General features: G+C 47.9%; 1 protein-coding gene across 1 annotated transcript in view; it reads left to right on the top strand.

Moving 5' to 3' along the window:
* POLR2A (RNA polymerase II subunit A) overlaps positions 1 to 20,141 on the top strand; it is a 42,955-nt gene that overhangs the window by 15,162 nt on the left and 7,652 nt on the right. Inside the window, exons 9-22 of the mRNA XM_070728800.1 lie at positions 140 to 264; positions 1,359 to 1,569; positions 4,044 to 4,253; positions 7,029 to 7,197; positions 8,233 to 8,327; positions 9,245 to 9,448; positions 10,643 to 10,865; positions 11,842 to 12,025; positions 13,129 to 13,300; positions 15,087 to 15,192; positions 17,074 to 17,279; positions 18,858 to 19,082; positions 19,500 to 19,746; positions 19,850 to 19,950. Coding sequence (XP_070584901.1) covers positions 140 to 264; positions 1,359 to 1,569; positions 4,044 to 4,253; positions 7,029 to 7,197; positions 8,233 to 8,327; positions 9,245 to 9,448; positions 10,643 to 10,865; positions 11,842 to 12,025; positions 13,129 to 13,300; positions 15,087 to 15,192; positions 17,074 to 17,279; positions 18,858 to 19,082; positions 19,500 to 19,746; positions 19,850 to 19,950 — 2,478 coding nt within the window. The remainder of the gene's footprint in view (positions 1 to 139; positions 265 to 1,358; positions 1,570 to 4,043; positions 4,254 to 7,028; positions 7,198 to 8,232; positions 8,328 to 9,244; positions 9,449 to 10,642; positions 10,866 to 11,841; positions 12,026 to 13,128; positions 13,301 to 15,086; positions 15,193 to 17,073; positions 17,280 to 18,857; positions 19,083 to 19,499; positions 19,747 to 19,849; positions 19,951 to 20,141) is intronic.

The raw sequence follows: 20,141 nt of genomic DNA, 5'->3' as shown, positions 1-20,141 counted from the left end.
TAAGATAATAATAATAACCAAGCACAGAATTGGGGTTGCGATTTTTGTCTGTCTCCTTCCTTTGTCGTGGGCTCGGGTGGATTTTCCTCTCTCGGCCCCTCTGTCAGCGCGCTGATGACTCCCTTCCCCTGCCCTCCAGGTGGAGCGACACATGTGCGATGGAGACATCGTCATTTTCAACCGGCAACCCACGCTTCACAAAATGTCCATGATGGGCCACAGAGTCCGTATCCTGCCTTGGTCCACCTTCCGGCTCAATCTCAGGTGGGCTTTGCTCCTTCTGCCCCCCAACTCCCTCCGAGGCTTTGAACTCTTCCTCTCCCCTTGTGAGCGGTTTGCAAAGGAGGGAGGCATGGATGAAACCATTTATTTATAACATTTAGCAATAGCACTTAGACTTGTAGACTGCTTCGTGGTGCTTTGACGACCCTCTCCAAGCGGTTTACAAAATCAGCCTTTTGCCCCCAACAGTCTGGGTCCCCATTTGACCCACCTCGGAAGGGTGGAAGGCTATGTCAATCTTGAGCCAGTGGTGAGATCTGAACTGCTGAACTACAGCTAGCAGTTAGCTGAAGGAGCCTGCAGTGCTGCACTCTAACCACTGTGCCACCCTGCCTCTTGATTAGTATCCCACCTTTATTCTTACAACGATTCAAAGATAGTGAACATCTCCTCCTCCTATTTTCCCCAGAACAACAACACCCTGTGAGGTGGGTTGGGCTGAGAAAGCGAGGGAGATTTTCGTTCTAAGGCAGGACTAGAACTCCCAGTCTCCTGGCGATTGGCCAAACCACCCAGCTGGCTTCGATGCCTAAGGCAGAACTAGAACTCACCATCTCCTGCAGATTGGCCTAAAAGTCACCCAGACCGCTTTCGTGCCTAAGGCAGGACTAGAAGTCTCCATCTCCCGGTGACTGGTTCAAAGGCAGGACTAGAACTCACCGGTCTCCTGGTGATTGTCCAGAGTTACTGCTTGATTGGTTGCTAGCATCATTTCCTGCAGGAAATTCCCACCAAGGGCAAGTCTCTGTCTAGAAACTGAGTGGGAGGGGGGGAACGACCCTACCGCCATTTAGCACTGAAGACGTTACCTAGTCAGGTCACGAAACGTCCTCAAGAAAACAACCCAGCTCAGAGAGCACCAAAGACCTCAGAGTTCAGCCTTGACGCACATCACCTCTTGAGCCGTGTGTGGTTTGTCGCAATTGTGTTGACAAGGATGGAGTTGCATCTTCTGCCCCTGTGAGAGACCACATTGTCATCCCTGATCCTGGATTGAGCCCAGCCCCCAACCCCCACCTTCCCCCATTGTTCTGACGGGCATTTTGTCTCTTTCTCCCCCCCCCCCCCCCCTTTAGTGTGACTACCCCGTACAACGCCGACTTCGACGGGGACGAAATGAACCTCCACCTTCCCCAGTCATTGGAGACCCGGGCGGAGATCCAGGAACTGGCCATGGTGCCCCGTATGATTGTCACCCCGCAGTCCAACAGGCCCGTCATGGGTATCGTGCAGGACACGCTGACGGCCGTCCGAAAGTTCACCAAGAGGGATGTCTTCCTGGAGAGGGTGAGAGAGGGCTCAGGAGCCGGAGGTCGGCTTTTTTAATTATTATTATTATTATTATTACTATTTATTAGATATGTATGCCGCCCCTCTCCGCAGACTCGGGGCGGCTCACAACAATAAAAACAGTACAAAACTAATAATTAAAAACAGTTTAAAACCCCTTAATGTAAAAAAACAATCATATGTCTCATTCAAACCATACATGAAACGGAAACAGCCCAGGGGAATCAATTCCCCCATGCCCGACGACAGAGGTGGGTTTTAAGCAGTTTGCGAAATGCAAGGAGGGTGGGGGCAGCCCTAATCTCCGGGGGGAGCTGGTTGCAGAGGGTCAGGGCTTTGCAGGCTTAACGACCACACTGTTAGGAAGCTTGTGATCCCCTTACCAGTGTGTTCGGGTGCCACCACCTGGTTCAGCTTTTGCTAGAACAGCATCTGGAATTGTATTGAACGTTGAACTAATAATGTCTACCAAGAGGACCCTAGTGCGGGTCTTTAGATGTTGTAGGGTGCGTTGTAGAGACATATTCACAGCCTCACCTGTCGATCCATTTGCTCGGTGTGCAAATTGCAGGGGGTCTAACACTGGTTCTCAAATGGGGCATCACTAACATTTCAAAGATTTTTTACAACTGCAGAGGTTAGAGCAACTGGTCAGCAGTTGTTGAGTTCCTTGACGGAGAGCTTCTTTGGCGCTGGGATGATAGTAGAGCAGGATAGTGAGGCTGGAAGGAACATAGCATAAGTCTAGTGACTATTTGTTGAAGATTTGGGTGAAGATTGACCCCTTGATACAGTTCCTTGTGTTGTCTAGCACCAATTCTCCCAACAGAGCTTGAAGCTGATTGACAGGAGGGTCAGAGGGACACCCCCATTGCAAACGCCAGATTGGTCGGATTGTAAAAATATGTTTATTTATTTATTGCAATTGTATGCCGCCCCTCTCCACAGACTTGGGGTGGCTAACAACAGCAATAAAACAGCATATAATAATAATCCAATACTAAAACAGTTAAAAACCCTTATTATAAAACCAAACATATGAACAGGCATACCATGCATAAAATTGTAAAGGCCTAGGGGGAAAGAGTATCTCAGTTCCCCCATGCCTGGCAATACAGGTGGGTTTTAAGAAGCTTATGAAAGGCAAGGAGGTTCCAAGGTGCCAGAATAGAAACTTTAGTTCCTAACCCCAGGGGAAATCTGTCTTAGGCGACCCCTGTGAAACGGTCCCGACCCCTGTTTTAGAGGGTCGTTAAACCACTTGGAGGTTTGTCTGTGTCATCGGGGTCAAATGGGGTGTGGAACTGCTGAACAACCATATTGTGGACTGGAGATAGATGATAGACAATGGAGAAACCAAACAGCCCCTTCACAAACAGATGGCACAACACAGGAGGACAAACCCATCAGGACTAAGACCCAGCAGTCCACCTGCGTTGCAAAGACGAGGGTCGCTGTTTTGAAGACAGCCAAGTCCACATTTTGGACAGAGAGGACAGCTGGTTTGAAAGTGGGGTCCAAGAGGCCCTCTGTGTCCAAATTGAACATCTATCTCCAGTCTGCCACACAGTCCTTTCAGGAGTTCCAAGGAGGCTCAGTGACCAGGTGGCCTCAAAGGCTCTCTTAGTGGCCAGCTGTCCACAAGGAGCATCCATTCCTCCATCCAGTCAGAGCTGAAGAAGAAGCTCCTTGGGTGAGGGAGCGAAATGTCCAAAGGGAAAAAGAAGGAATACCTCCGGGACCACCTTCTGCCGCACGAATCCCAGCGACCAGTTAGGTCCCACAGAGTGGGCCTTCTCCAGGTCCCGTCAACTAAACAATGTTGTCTGGTGGGACCCAGGGGAAGAGCCTTCTCTGTGGCGGCCCCGACTCTCTGGAACCAGCTCCCCCCAGATATCAGAATTGCCCCCACCCTCCTTGCCTTTCACAAGCTCCTTAAAAGCCACTTCTGTCGTCAGGCATGGGGGGAATTGAAATTTTCCCTTCCCCCTAGGCTTATAGAATTTATACATGGTATGCTTGTATGTATGAGTGGTTCTTTAAATTGGGGTTTTTTAGATTATTTTTAATATTATATTTGTTTACATTGTCTTTTTATTGTTGTTAGCTGCCCCGAGTCTGCGGAGAGGGGCGGGATACAAATCTGATTAATAAATAATAAATAAATAAAGTTTGGTTGCCCCTTGGGGTGGGGGAAGCACCTTTGGGACTCCCTGTAGTTGCCCCTCTGCTCTCATTTTATTGATTGATTTGATTTGATTTGATTTGATTTGATTGGTATGCCGCCCCTCTCCAAAGACTCGGGGCGGCTCACAACAGCAATAAAAACAATATAGCAGTGGAACAAATCTAATATTAAAAAACATATAAAACCCTATCATTATTTTTTAAAAGACAGGAGGATGTGGATGGTGACCTCTGTCTCCCCTTTCTTTTCTTCCTTCCTGCCCTGGATATCCCCCCCCCCCAAGGGAGAAGTGATGAACCTACTGATGTTCCTCTCCACCTGGGAGGGCAAAGTGCCCCAGCCGGCCATCCTGAAGCCTCGCCCACTCTGGACCGGGAAGCAGATCTTCTCCCTCATCATCCCGGGACACATCAACTGTGTCCGGACCCACAGCACCCATCCGGATGACGAAGACAGCGGCCCCTACAAGCACATCTCTCCGGGGGACACCAAGGTACCACCCTTGCTTCCTGCTGGGAAGGAGGGAGGGTCGGGGGGGGGGCGCATCACTCTGGAGACTTTCATTATTATTATTATTATTATTATTATTATTATTAATTAGATTTACATGCCGCCCCTCTCCGTAGACTCGGGGCGGCTCACAACAATAACAAAGACAATGTAAGAACAAATCTAATCATTTAAAAAACACTAAAACACCCATTATTAAAAGCAAACATACACACAAACATACCATGTATAAACTGTATAGGCCCGGGGGAGATGTCTCAGTTCCCCCATGCCTGACAGCAGAGGTGGGTCTTAAGAACTTTACGAAAGGCAAGGAGGGTGGGGGCAGTCCTAATATCCGGGGGGGAATTGATTCCAGAGGGTCGGGGCCACCAGAGAGGAAGCTTTTCCCCTAGCTCCCACCAGACGACATTGTTTAGTTGACGGGACCCGGAGAAGACCCACTCTGTGGGACCTAACCGGTCGCTGGGTTTTGTGCAGCAGAAGGCGGTCCCAGAGATATTCTGGTCCGATGCCATGAAGGGCTTTATAGGTCATAACCAACACTTTGAATTGTGACCAGAAACTGATCGGCAGCCAATGCAGACTGCGGAGTGTTGTTGTGACATGGGCATACCTGGGGAAGTCCATGATGGCTCTCGCAGCTGCATTTCTTCCCACTAGAATGAAAAAAATCTTGAAAAAGACACTAATACCACTCTGTAAAGCTTTAGTAAGGCCACACCTAGAGGGCTTCGTCCAGTTTAGGTCACACCACTGTATAAAAAAGATGTTGAGACTCTAGAAAGAGTGCGGAGAAGAGCGGCCAGGATGACGAGGGGACCAAAGATACAAGGAACGGTTGCAGGAACTGGGCAGGGCTGGTCTAGGGAAGAGAAGGACCAGGGGAGGCATCCGAGCAGCGTTACAATACTTGAGGGGCTGCCACAGAGAGGAGAGGGGTCAGTCTATTCTCCAAAGCACTTGAAGGTCAGACAAGGATAGAAACTGACCGAGGAGAGATTCACCCTGGAGATGACGAGGAATTTTCTGACAGTGGGAACAAATCCACTCATGGAACAGAAGTTGCCTTCGGAAGTTGTGGGAGTTTCATCCCTGGAGGCTTCCAGAGAGAGTCTGGACTGCCATTTGTCAGAAATGGGTGTAGCTTGGTGAAACTATGGCATGCATGCCACAGGTGGCAGGCAGAGCTATATCGGAAGGCATACAAAGCAGTCTGAAGTGAGTTGGGGAAAAGATGAAAAGCAACATGAGAAAATATTATTTGACTGAAAGAGTCGTAAATGCTTGGAACGAACTTCCAACAGACGTGGTTGGTCAATGCACAGTAACTGAATTTAAACATGCCTGGGATAAACATAGATCCATCCTAAGATAAAATATAGGAAATAGTATAAGGGCAGACTAGATGGACCAGGAGGTCTTTTTCTGCCATCAATCTTTTATTTATTTATTTATTTTATTTATTTATTTAGTAAATTTGTATGCCGCCCCTCTCCGCAGACTCGGGGCGGCTCACAACAGCAACAGAAAACAATATATAATACAAATTCAATAATTAGAATGCTAAAAACCCATAATTTAAAACCCATAATTTATGTTTCTAAATTTCTATGTTTAAGTATTTTTAATAGGAAAGTGAACACAAGAACAAGGGGGCACAATCTGAAGTTAGTTGGGGGAAAGATCAAAAGCAACATGAGAAAATATTATTTGACTGAAAGAGTAGTAGATCCTTGGAACAAACTTCCAGCAGACATGGTTGGTAAATCCACAGTCACTGAATGTAAACCTGCCTGGGATAAACATAGATCCATTGTAAGATAAAATACAGGAAATAGTATAAGGGCAGACTAGATGGACCATAAGGTCTTTTTCTGCCGTCAGTCTTCTATGGTTCTATGTTTCTATGTGAACTCATGTTGAGTCTTGGTGAAGGCCATTTCGTCCTCCAGAGGCTTCAGGGGAAGTTTCCTGAAGGCCTGGGGTGCAAAAAATAGCCCGACAGGCAAACCGAAAGTCCATTTTCCCAAACTTCCGGTTTGCCTGTTGGGCCATTTTTTCACCACCCCAAGCTTCAGTGGGGCCTATGCACGGGGAAGGGGGGGGAGTGAGATTGTGCACATGTGCAGGGGGCAGCATGTGTGTGTGTGCGCATGCGTGGGCGGAGGGAATGCGGGAGTGCTAGGACATGTGCGTGCACACAAACACACACGCACACCCTTTTGGCATGCGAACCAAAAAGATTTATGATTTAGATTAAGATTATGTTTAAACAAGCCTGGGATAAACATAGATCCATCCTAAGATAAAATACAGGAAATAGTATAAGGGCAGACTAGATGGACCAGGAGGCCTTTTTCTGCCGTCCGACTTCTATATTTCTAAGATTTATTAGATTTGTATGCTGCCCCTCTCCAGAGACTCAGGGTGGCTCACAACAACAATACAATACATAGAGTGCAAGTCCAATAGAGTTTAAAAACGAGATTTAAAACCCATAGATATTTTAAAAAGGTCCGGCCTCACTGGTGCAGGGTCTCCTGCTTGAGTGAGGGTTGGGGGTTGGACTCCAGAGTCCCCTCCAACCCTAGTTAATATCTACACAGCACCTAACCTTGTAGACGTCTTCGGTCCCACCGGTTGAGGAGGGCTGGGTTGGGGAGGCCCCCCTGGCTTAGTTTGGGCATTGTTGGGCTTTCATCCTGGGATGGGAAACCGAGCCCGGCTCCCCCTTCCTCCCCCTCCCAACCTGCAGGTGATTGTGGAGAACGGAGAGCTGATCATGGGCATCCTGTGCAAGAAGTCCCTGGGAACCTCGGCCGGCTCCCTGGTCCACATCTCCTACCTGGAGATGGGCCACGACGTCACCCGCTTGTTCTACAGCAACATCCAGACGGTCATCAATAACTGGCTGCTGATCGAAGGTGAGGATGGTGGGAGCTGCTCCCCCCCCCCACTCTCCCCACTCCCAACATCATCAGGGAAGCCTTGGGGGGGGGGGCTTGGTGCTGGGTTCCTGGAAACAGAGGGCTGCTTGACAGGCATCTTCAGGCCACAAGATGGCGCCAGCAGGCTCTTCGTATCACAATGGGATGTTTTGCTGGGAATCCAAAAACAATTCATCCATCTGTCCATTTTCTAACTCAATGTCTGTCTGCTGTCTGTATGTCTGTCCATCCATTTATCTATCTATCTATCTATCTATCTATCTATCTAATATATCATATCTCTCATGGAATAGAGCAGAATTATTTATTGGTCAAGTGTGATTGGACACACAAGGAATTTGTCTTTGGTTCATATGCTCTCAGTGTACATAAAAGAGACATTTGTCAAGATGTATGTCACTTATATATCATTATCTATCTATGTATTATCTATCTATTTATCTTTATATCTATCTATAATACAGTATATATAATATGTAATATTTCTCATCTATCTATCTATGTATCTATCATTATCTGTCTATCTATCTATCTGTCTATTCAATCTATTCGTTTAATCTCTTCTATCAATCTAATCTATCATCTATCTATGTATCATTGTTTGTCTATCTATTACAATCTCATATCACCTTTCAGTTTCTAGTACACATCTATCTAATTCAATATCTGCCTGCCTTCCTATCACCTACCTACCTATCTATTCATCAACATAAAAACTAAATTTAAAAGAGAGGCAAGGACAGTTACAATTTTAACACTGAGATGTAATTTAAAAGTCAGGCAGGGGGAGGTCTTTTGGGGCACTAACCAACCCCATGGTTGCTTGCTCCTCTGTGAGGTTCCAAGCAGAGCCAGGTCTTTACATATTTTTGAAAAGCCAGAAGAGTTGAGAACATATAAGGGATTTTTTTTAGTGTGGCTTTTGCGAACAGCACTTGGGGAAGGCAGATGCCTGGTGTCTTTCTCTCTCCGCTCCCTAGTCTTCAAGCCGCTCTTCTTCTTCTTCCCCAGGGCACACCATTGGTATCGGGGATTCCATCGCCGATGCCAAGACTTACCAGGACATCCAGAACACTATTAAGAAAGCCAAACAGGATGTGATTGAGGTAGGGGAGAGGCAGCTGCAAAGCATCTGGGAGGCTGATACGAGACGGGTTGGGCGCCAGGACCCAGGGCTGCGTCACTCACAAAGGGAAAGACTTGTTCTTTGTGAGGTTCTTGGCCTTCCCTGAGCTTGCTTGGTTTCTTTCAGGCATTTTATGACCCATCTAGGTAACGTCATCAATATTAGAAGGGAGTGAAGTTTGCAGAGTAGAGGAAGAGGACGACTCCCTGAGTTGGGTTGGGGTTTTTTTTGCAGACATGTCATGTCCCAACTAGGGAACATCAGGGCTGGCTAAGCCCCACTCCTTCTAGGCCTGATGATGCTACCTGGTTATGGCCATGAAGCATCTGCAAGAAAACAACTCAGCTCAGAGACCACTAAGGATCCTTTAGTTCAGCCATGGACTACAAAAATCCTCTTCTATAGCTACGTGGAGCTTGAGGCTTGAAGGGAGGTGGCTGGCCCTGTTTCCACAAATTTGATATCACCTTTGAAAAAGTTTAAAAGTGGGGTAAATTGTCCCAGTGAGTTGAGGTCACTTGGGGGAGAAAGCAGCAGGGAGCTGGTACAGGAACATGGGGGGATTTTTGAGGTTGGAAGGGGGAGGAGGAAAAATCTCTTGAAAAGGGGACGGAGGGGGAAAAGAGGGAGGGAGGAGATGGAAGGAACAGAGATGGGAAAGTGAAGGAGGAAGACGGCGGGAGGAAAGAGATGGAGGGAGGGAGGAAGGAAGGAATAGATATGGGAAAGGGAAGCAGGAAGATGGAGGAAGCAAAGAGATGGAAGGGGGGAAAGGAGGAAGGAGACAGGTGGAAAACAGAGAAAAGCAAGGGAGGGGGAGAGGAGCCAGGCTCGAAGGGCCAGGCCTATGCCCTTGGGGCCTGCCTCAAACCCTTGTCGTCTCTTTCCATTCTCCAGGTCATCGAGAAAGCCCACAACAACGAGCTGGAGCCCACCCCTGGCAACACCCTGCGCCAGACCTTTGAGAACCAGGTCAACCGCATCCTGAACGACGCCCGAGACAAGACCGGCTCCTCTGCCCAGAAGTCCCTCTCGGAGTACAACAACTTCAAGTCCATGGTGGTCTCAGGGGCCAAAGGCTCCAAGATCAACATCTCCCAGGTAGGGCCCACTTCCCACAACTCTGGGTACCTTAGTCAGTAAAGCACCGGAGTTTTAATCAGAGGGTCCAGGGGTCAAGACACCAGACTATAGAATGTTGGGAGACAGTGAGTTCTAGTTCCAACTTAGGCAGAAAGCTGGCTAGGTGACTTTGGGTCAGTCACTAGGAGACAAGTGAGTTCTAGTTTTGCTTTAGCCATGAAAGTCAGCTGGGAGTTCTAGTCCTGCCTCGGATATGAAGGCTGACTGTGTGACTTTGGGCCAGCGCCTCTCTCAGTCCAACTAAGAACGGACATATCCAGTGCTCCTCCTTCCTCCTTCCCCTGCAACAACAACAGCAGCAACCCACCTCACAGGGTTATTCAAGCCGGGGTGGCGCAGTGGTTAGAGTGCAACTGCTAACTGCTAGATGGTATTCAGCAGTTCAAATCTCACCACCGGCTCAAGGTTGACTCAGCCTTCCATCCTTCCGAGGTGGGTCAAACGAGGACCCAGATTGTTGGGGGCAAGAGGCTGACTCTGTAAACCGCTTAGAGGGGGCTGTAAAAGCACTTTGAAGCGGTATAGAAGCCTGAGTGCTATTGCTATTGTTCTTGTGGGGAAAATAGGAAGAAGGAGCATTCTTATTTGTAGGCAGTTAAAAGGCAGGATATAGAGACGGTTAAACAACCAAGAAGAATCAGAATTTTATGATATCTGGCAGAAAGTATATGCTTGGTGGGAAACAAGGAAAAAGGGATAAATGTGTTGTTATATTACTCTGAATATTTGAATTTAGTAGTAGAATTGTATTAGATGGTAATTATTTACTAATATAAACATAAATTCTTCTCTTAAAATTTCTTCTTCTTATATACATTTTTATAAACTTTGATATAGCTTTAGATTTATTATATTAAAACTGATATTTTCATTTTATATATTTTTATACATTTTATAGACGAAGTTTTTTTAAAATTATGATGATGATGACTTCTACTTTGAGCGGAGCGACTGTACCTCCACTAAATGTTGTATGTTATGTCTATTATGTTTGTTTTTTGAAAATTAATAAAACATATTTTTTTTTAAAAAGAGGCAGGATATAAAAACAAACTCAAGACTTGGGGAGGGGTGGTTTCCCCAGAAGTCTGGGCTGACTCAGCCCTCCTATTCCTGCCCTGCCCTCCCCCTCCTGCCCTGCCCTCCCCCCAGGTCATCGCCGTGGTGGGTCAGCAAAACGTGGAAGGGAAACGCATCCCCTTCGGCTTCAAGCATCGCACCCTGCCCCACTTCATCAAAGACGACTACGGGCCGGAGAGCAGGGGCTTCGTGGAGAATTCGTACTTGGCCGGCCTGACCCCCACCGAGTTCTTCTTCCACGCCATGGGAGGCCGAGAGGGGCTGATCGACACGGCCGTCAAAACAGCCGAAACGGGTGAGTTGGGATGAGGCTTGAGTCGCTGCTTCAGGGAGGAAAGCTCTGAGGCCTTCTCTGGCCATGTGGGGCAGGTCACACTGCCTCAAGTTGGAGCTGCCCTGGGCTGTCCAGTATTTGAAGGGGTTCCATAAAGAAAAGGAGGGGGTCCCCCTGTTCTCCAAAGCCCACTGAAAGCAGGGCAAGAAGCAACGGATGGAAATGAATCGAGGAGAGAAGCAACCTGGAATTCTACTTCTTGGGCCATATCCATCATCGGAGGTCGGCAATCCTATCTTTTATCAACAGCCACACAAAAATTGCTCTTGAGTTTTGTCCGGTCCCTTAAATTTTGAAGCCATATGATGAGGTTCTTTGCCTTCGATCCTTCCCTGGAAGATTAAGTGAACTTGGAATTAAGGAAGAAATTCCCTGACAATGAAGACAATTAACCAGTGGAACACCTTGCCACAAGAAGTTGTGGGTGTTTCATCACTCGAGGTTTTCAATAAGACACTGGACAGTCCCTTTTTTTCTGAAATGGTGTAGGGTCTTCTGCTTGGGCAGTGAGTTGGAGTAGATGACTTCCAAGGTGCCTTCCAAATCGGTTATTTTGTTAGTCTAACAAAGGGAAAAGGAGTAGGCGGTGACTGGCAACATCTTCCAATATTTGAGGGGCTGCCCAAAAAAGAGAAGGGGGTCCACCTATTCCCCAAAGTCCCCCGAAGGCAGGACAAGGAGCAACGGATGGAAGATAATCAGGGAGATTATCTGGAATTAAGGAGAAACTTCTTAAGAGTGAGGCAATTAACCCATGGAATGCCTTGCCACCAGAAGTTGTGAAACGGGAAGTTTTTAAAGAAGATGTTGGATAGCCATTTGATTGCACCTCTATAGGGTCTTCTGCTTGAGCAGGAGGTTGGACTAGAAGGCCTCCCGAGGTCCCTTTCCCGACTCTCTTAACTCTGTCATTCTGATCTCCTCCGCCTCCTACCAGGTTACATCCAGCGTCGGCTGATCAAGTCCATGGAGTCCGTCATGGTGAAATACGACGCCACCGTCCGCAACTCCATCAACCAGGTGGTGCAGTTGCGTTACGGCGAGGATGGGCTGGCCGGAGAGAGTGTGGAATTCCAGAATTTAGCCACCCTGAAGCCTTCCAACAAAGCTTTTGAGAAGAAGTGAGTCCTTTGAGCTGAGGGGTCCAGGCTGGATTGCTGCAGAATGCTGAGTTTCTTTGCAAAGGGGGCCTTGATTTTCTTTTGGGGGGTATAATTTTTTTTCTCCACGTTAAAATCAAGCATACATGATTAAAAACACATCAATCCCTAATTATTATATACACTGCTCAAAAAAATAAATGGAACACTTAACACAATATAACTCCAAGTCAATCAAACTTCTGTGAAATCAAACTGTCCACTTAGGAAGCAACACGGATTGACAATCAATTTCACAGGCTGTTGTGTACAGAACAAAATATTCAATGAGAATATTCATTCAGATCTAGGTTGTGTTATTTGAGTGTTCCTTTTATTTTTTGAGCAGTATATATACATATATATGTATATATCAGGGTATCCAACAAACCTGGAAAACAGGGAAATCAGAGAATTATCAGGGAAGTCGGCAGTTCAGGAAATATCAGGGAATTATCAGGGAATTCGTGAAAAAAACGGAATAAATCAGGGAAAAGAACCAAACTGTATTAAAATGTTTAAAAGTCGGGGGAAATGATATTAAAAAAACCCCAACAGATTGCGCTGCCTGTCGTTTGGTATGACATCTACGACCGCGCCTTAACTAGATTGCAAGTTACAGGGAAACGTCAGGGAATTCCAAAATACTTTCCTCCTGGACACCCTGTTAGGAAGGTAGGTAGGTATGTTTTTTTCTGTAAAATTTTCAAATTCAGCAAAAATGTGACATATACATGTAACCTTACTTTCTGGATAACCCTCATACATAGATACAACATTGTTTATGTACATAAGATGGCTACTGATAGTAGGGAAGAGTTAGACAGGGACAGCGGGCACCATCGTTCAAAGGCCTCGATTCTTACGGCCCAACTTTCACAGCATGTCCATTGCAACTGGATCCTTGGACAATTAATAGACGGTGGGAATGGGGCCAGTGTAATACACCTTGGTTTTGGCAAATGGCCGGCTGAGGAATTCTGGGGACTTGCTAAGCTTGGAAACCCCAAACTTTAGAAGAGTGAAGGAGCCACGTGACCACCACCCCCTGATACATATCCTCTTCTTGGCTTCCCTCTTTCCAGGTTCAAGTTCGATTACGCCAACGAGCGGGCTCTGCGCCGCACCCTGCAGGAGGAGATGGTGAAGGACATCCTCAGCAACGCCCACATCCAGAATGAGCTGGAGAGGGAGTTTGAGAAGATGAAGGACGACCGGGAAGTCTTGAGGGTCATCTTCCCCACAGGAGACAGCAAGGTGAGGCTGCCCACCCGCCCCCTCGCCCCCTGTTCTGCTATATGTCGTGGAAGCATCCCCCATGCCAGGAAGCAAGCCCCCCCCCCCCATTCCACACTCCCTCTGATTGGCAGAAGAGGGCACGTGGACTGCCATGCTCCTTGCTGGCCTCCCCAGTCACACAGCCGAGGAGCAAGTCCATCCTCTGTGCCCTTTTTGGGCTTCTATGTGGAAGTATCAAAGGAGGAGGAGGAACCCGTTTATGTTATTTTGGTCCATGGGATGGTAGGGGACAGGTGTTGCCAGAGTAAGAGAACTGGAAGGGACCGTGGAGGTCTTCTAGCCCAACCCCCTGCTCAAGCAGGAGATGCCTAAGCCATTTCAGGTAAACGGTAGTCTAGTCTCTTCTTAGAAGCCTCCACAATTTCTGGAGGCAGACAGTTCCACTGGTTATAGAAACATAGAAGATTGGTGGCAGAAAAAGACCTCATGGTCCATCTAGTCTGCCCTTATGCTATTTCCTGTGTTAATCGTGCTCACTGTCAGGAAATTCCTCCTTAGTTCCAGGCTGCTTCTCTCTTTGCTTAGTTTCCACCTGTTGCTTCTTCTCCTGCTTTCAGGGGCCTTGGAGAATAGGTGGACTCCCTCCTCTTCTTTGGGGCAGCCCCTCAGATTGTGAAGTTTTGGTATCCTGTCACGCTGAGTTGTTCTAGCCATACCAAATTCCTGCAATCCCACCCTTCCTTCCTTCCCTTCCCCGAGCTTTTAATCATCTCAGTTGCTCTTCACTTTGGGTTGGAAAGACTGCTGTCATGTCACCCTTCAATCTCATTTTCATTAAACTAGACACCCCCAATTCCTGCAACCATTCTTTGTATGTTTTAGCCTCCAGCTAACTAATCATCCTACTGTGTTTCCCCCAAAATAAGTCCCTGTCATATATTATTGTTGTTGTTGTTATTATTATTATTATTATTATTACTATTATTTTATTATTTATTTATTTTATTTATTTGTTTGTTTATTATATTGCCACCCAAAAAGGCACCCAGTCTTATTTTCTTGGGGGGACCGGTGTCTTCCATCGTCTCGCCTCACTTGTGTGCATTAACACCACCACCACCACCCCCGGCTTCCTTTTCTGGCAAGACTTTCCTGAAGGCCACTGCAGCCGATAACAGGAGTTCCACCTCGATCCTGATGCTCTGTTATCGGCTGCAGAGGCCTTCAGGTGTAAAGTCTTGTGCTGCTGGGATTCCCCTGAGGCTCCCCTCCATGGGAAACCCCACCTCCGGACTTCCCTGTTTTTGAGATGCTGCAGGGGAAGTCCGGAGGTGGGGTTTCCCATGGAGGGGAGCCTCAGGGGAATCCCACCTCTGCCCCCAGGCATGGGGGAACTGAGATATTCTTTCCTCCTAGGCCTTTACAATTTTATGCATGGTATGTTTTAGTATTGGATTGTTACATGCTGTTTTTATTATTGTTGTTAGCCGCCCCGAGTCTGCGGAGAGGGGCGGCATACAAATCCAATAAATAAATAAATCCCAGTAGCCCAAGAACGGGCATGTCGGCTGGCAAAAGGGGTGAGTTTTGGCCTTGCACGCATTAATCGCTTTTCCATTGATTCCTATGGGAAACATCGTTTCGTCTTACAAACTTTTCACCTTACGAACCTCGTCCCAGAACCAATTAAGTTCGTAAGACGAGGTATCACTCTATATCGTGGTGGCCAAAACCGGACACAGGATTCCAAGGGCGGCCTTATCAAAGGGGATATTAATGTGTGTTTCCCTTCCTCCCCCCACAGGTCGTTCTCCCCTGCAACCTGCTGCGCATGATTTGGAACGCCCAGAAAATTTTCCACATCAATACGCGGCTCCCCTCTGACCTGCACCCCATCAAAGTGGTGGAAGGTGAGTTGGGGCGGTGTGTGGGTGTGTGTGTTTGGGGGAGAGAAACTGGCGCTTCCCTCGGTAGAAACAGGAGGAGTTTTGGACCCTGGGAAACACGCCCGTCTCTGGTTTTTCTGAGCTGGCTTTTGGGGGGGGGGGACACATCGGGGCCTGGCTTTATTTATTTTGATTCGGCTTCTATGCTGCCGAATCCCATGGGGCTCAGGGCGGCTTACAACAATATAAAAATGCAATGCAATACGAAAGAAGTCAAATGCAGATACCACACAATAGAAAACCCCATTATAAAGCCCACAAACAACACAATTTGGCCATGGGAGATGTTAGTATTTATGGCCCCCAGGCCTGCCAGCAAAGCCAGGTCTTCGCAGTCTTTCGGAAGGCCAGTAGGGTGGGAGCAGCATGGACATCGTAGGGGGGGGGGTAGTTGTTTTCACAGAACTGGGGCAGCCACAGAGAAGGCCCTCCCACTGCTTAGTCGAGGGGACCTGGAGGAGGCCAACCCTGTGTGATCTCACTGGTCTCTGGGAGGTATGCGGCAGGAGACCGTCCCATAGATAGTCTGGCCCTGAGCCACGTGGGTGATCACCAACACCTTGAATCTGCTTTGCCTGCACATTCTTCAGGTTGGGCACCTCAGAAGAATGGGGGCAGGAGCAGCTGGGGTTTGCTGCGTGTGGGAATGACCCCCTTTTCCCCCTGCATCCATGCAACCCACCCACTAGAGCAGGGAGGCAAGGAATGCTGAGGGTCCCTTTCACTAAGGAGTCCCATCGGCAACCCAGGGGCTGTGGAGCCACATGTGGCTTTTTCATGCTCTCTGCTGCAGCTCCCTCGCCGGTCGACTCCACAGTTGTTAGGGCTTTCGATTAGGACAGGTAGAGGGATGAGGATGTGCTAGGAGGAGACTCTGTGTGTGTGCAGGGGGGGGGGGGATTTCCTGTCAGTTCCAGAATTCAACCTAGGGAGGGGGAAGTGCCTACGTTTAGGGCCTTGGTGGCTTTTCAAGTGTTTAAGATTGCCGACCTGTGATCTAGCGCAACCCGGAAGAAGGGCCTTCCCCATGGTAGCTCCTTCCCTTTGGAACAACAACCCTGCAGAGATTAAGACTGGCCCCCAATTCCGGCACTCTCTTGTAAAGCCCCGAAGTCCTGGGTTTTGCCAGTGGGGAACCCCAATAGCTGATTTAGGAAGGTGTGTGTCATCACAGAGTGGGTAGATTGTTACTTTATTATGTTTTTACTTATTTTCTTCATTTGTTTTCTACATGGTGTGTTTATTGGCTGAAAGTTGCCTAGCGCATCTCTGCAAAGCGAGTAGGTGGCGCTATAGCTCGTTCTCAATTCCAGCCCCCAAATTTCTGGTGTTAAGCGAAATGTTTTGTCAAGTGAGTTTTTGGTCCACTTTATGACCTCGTTTCCGCCCCCCCTGGTTGTTAAGCAAATCTGGTTTCCTCATCTCAGTTTCCTGGTCAGAAGATCTGAAAAGGGGAATCCCAGGATACTGCGACATACAAATCCAATAAATAATAATAATAATAACAGTCAGTTGCCAAGCAGAGCCGAAGTTTGATCATGTGACCCCCGGGAATTATAATAATAATAATTATTATTATTTTTATTCTTTATTATTATTATTATTATTATTAATTAGATTTGTATGCCGCCCCTCTCCGGAGAATGCTGTGACAGTCATTAACTGTGAAAAAACCCTTTTTGGCCAGGGCCTTTGTAACAAGCATTTGTAAGGCTTGCCTGTGTAAATTTTCTAAAATACATTTAAAAATAAAGCAAAACAATGTCTCCTTCCTTCCTTCTCTACACCCGTCCCTCCTCCTCCTCCTCCTCCTCCCATTCCCCTCCTCCCCCCCTTCCCTCCCAGGTGTGAAGGAGCTGAGCAAGAAGCTGGTGATTGTGAACGGAGACGACCCTCTGAGCAAACAGGCCCAGGAAAACGCCACCCTGCTCTTCAACATCCACCTGCGCTCCACCCTCTGCAGCCGTCGCATGATTGAGGAATTCCGGCTGAGCGGAGAAGCCTTCGACTGGCTGCTGGGAGAAATCGAATCCAAGTTCAACCAGGCCATTGTGAGTGACTGGCAGACTGACCAACACACACACACACCCCAAAACGAAACTCACCTGTCCTGACCAAAACAAAAAACGAAACCTGCAGCTTGCAGGAAGAAGTGAAACCCGAGTTTATTTCGATTCCCAGGATCTACTTCTACTAAGTTCTGCTTCTGAAAGTCTGCAAACTTCCCACTTGTTTGCACGTTCCTGTTCCCAATTTGAGCAGCTGTGGAAACAGCTGGGGGAGGAATAGCATTTAGACTTCTAGACAATGCTTTACACCCCTCTCTAAGCTGTTTACAGAGAATAAGCCCTATTGCCCCCAACAATCTGGGTCTTCATTTGACCCACCTCGGAAGGCTGGAAGGCTGAGTCCACCTTGAGCCTACTGTGATTCGATCTGCCAAACTGCTGGCAGACGTAGCTAGCAGTACTGCGCTCTCTAACCACTGCGCCACCGAGGCTCTTGCTAGCTCTAGGAAGAGGCGTGGCGGACCCTCTCCCTTGGGGCAGGGGTGGGGTTGGGGGGAGTTCAGCCTATCCAAGGAGTGGCCCGCTGGGACCCTAAACAAACGGCCCAGAATGCTCAGTTTTTCAAGATGGGAAATAAACAATTCTTAGAGTTCTTTAGGGTGGAAAATTTTGCCCTGGCTTTCAAAAGGGGTCAGAAGATGGCCGGAATCTCCTTGGTTACGAGGCCAAGGTTCATAATTTCTCTTGGCTTTTGCTCCCTTTCCTGTAATCGAATCCACAAGGGGTTGGGAAGCTACCCTCCCATTTTTTAGTAGCTCGGCTCTTCCAAGATAGCCTGATGTTGGTTTTAGATCAATTAGAACAGGGCTGGGAGGGAACTTGGAGGTCTTCTAGTTCAACCCCCTGCTCAAGCAGAAAACCTCTAAACTGTTCCAGACAAATGGGGGTCCAGTCTCTTCGTAGTGTTAGAATACCCACAGCTTCTGAGGCTGAAAAAGGGAGTGAAGAGCAAGAAAGATGATTAGGAGACTGGAGGCTAAAACATATAAAGAACAGTTGCAGAAATTGGGGGTGTCTAGTTTAATGAAAAGAAGGACCAGGGGAGACAGGATAGCAGCCTTCCAATATCTCAGGGGTTGCCACAAAGAAGAGGGAGTCAAGCTATTCTCCAAAGCCCCTGAGGGTAGAGCAAGAAGCAATGGGTGGAAACTAAGCAAGGAGAGAAGCAACTGAGAACTAAGGAGGAATTTCCCAATAGTTAGAACAATTAATCAGTGGAACAGCTTGCCTCCAGAAGTTGTGAATACTGCAACACTGGAAGTTTTTAAGCGGATGTTGGATAATCATCTGTCTGAAGAAGGGGACACAATCTGAAGTTAGTTGGGGGAAAGATCAAAAGCAACATGAGAAAATATTATTTGACTGAAAGAGTAGTAGATGCTTGGAACAAACTTCCAGCCGACGTGGTTGATCAATCCACAGTCACTGAATGTGAACATGCCTGGGATAAACATAGATCCATTGTAAGATAAAATACAGGAAATAGTATAAGGGCAGACTAGATAGATCATGAGGTCTTTTTCTGCCATCAGTCTTCTATGTTTCTATGTTTTTCCACAGGCCCATCCTGGTGAGATGGTGGGGGCCTTGGCTGCCCAGTCCTTGGGGGAGCCTGCCACCCAGATGACCCTCAACACCTTCCATTATGCCGGAGTCTCTGCCAAAAACGTGACCCTGGGGGTGCCTCGGCTGAAGGAGCTGATCAACATTTCCAAGAAGCCCAAGACTCCCTCCCTGACGGTCTTCCTTCTGGGACAGTCGGCCCGGGACGCTGAGAGGGCCAAGGTGAGGGGAGAAGGGATGCCGGGTGAAGTTGCTCTTGGCTGGGGACTATGAGGAAATCTCTCTCTCTCTCTCTCTTTTGGTAAATTCTCTCTCCACAATTTCCATATAAATATCAATGCATATAGTTTAAAATATACACAATTATTGTATGTTTTGGAGTATAAGAGGCACCAGAGTATAAGATGCTCTTAGATTTTAGAGGTGGAAAACAAGGAAAAAGTATTTTGAACCAAATGGTGTAGTAATATAATATTTAATAAAATACCAGTGTAGCACAATCGTCGTTAAAAGATGATGACAATGACGATAATCTCTGGAGAGCCAACTGCCAGTGGGTGGCCACACACGCCCGTTCTAGACCCCTCCCCAGGAAAGCAGCTTCCAAGGCTTGACCCTCCACCCTCACCTCCCTCCCAGGACATCCTTTGCCGCTTGGAGCACACCACCCTTCGCAAAGTGACAGCCAACACGGCCATCTACTACGACCCCAACCCTCAGAATACCGTGGTGGCTGAGGACCAGGAGTGGGTGAACGTCTACTACGAGATGCCCGACTTCGACGTCACCCGCATCTCCCCTTGGCTGCTGAGGGTGGAGCTGGACCGCAAGCACATGACGGACCGCAAGCTCACCATGGAGCAGATCGCCGAGAAGATCAACACTGGTGAGACGGGGGTGGGTGGGTGGAGCTCCCTGTGTCCTTCGCCTCCCTTTGTCCGCCGGCAGCCCATGGACAACCCCTCCTCCTCCTCCTCCTTCTCCTGCAGGCTTTGGAGATGACCTCAACTGCATCTTCAACGATGACAATGCTGAGAAGCTGGTGCTGCGCATTCGAATCATGAACAGCGACGAGAACAAGATGCAGGAGGTGGGGAAGCCAGACCTCTTAACATTCAACTTCTGGGGGTTGGAGTGGACGGGAGGCGGGTACGATCACCAGGGTCTTCTTTGGCTGAAGGAAGCAGATACCTCCTCGGGTATCTCAGAATAGCCTTGCTTGCCCCACACATTGTGGGTGGGTGGGTGGGTGGGTGGGTGTTCATGACTATCACGTGCCAA

This window comes from Erythrolamprus reginae, chromosome Z (genome assembly GCF_031021105.1).
Source record: "Erythrolamprus reginae isolate rEryReg1 chromosome Z, rEryReg1.hap1, whole genome shotgun sequence".
Taxonomy (NCBI): Eukaryota; Metazoa; Chordata; class Lepidosauria; order Squamata; family Dipsadidae; genus Erythrolamprus; species Erythrolamprus reginae.
This window is presented reverse-complemented; position numbering and strand designations above follow the sequence as displayed.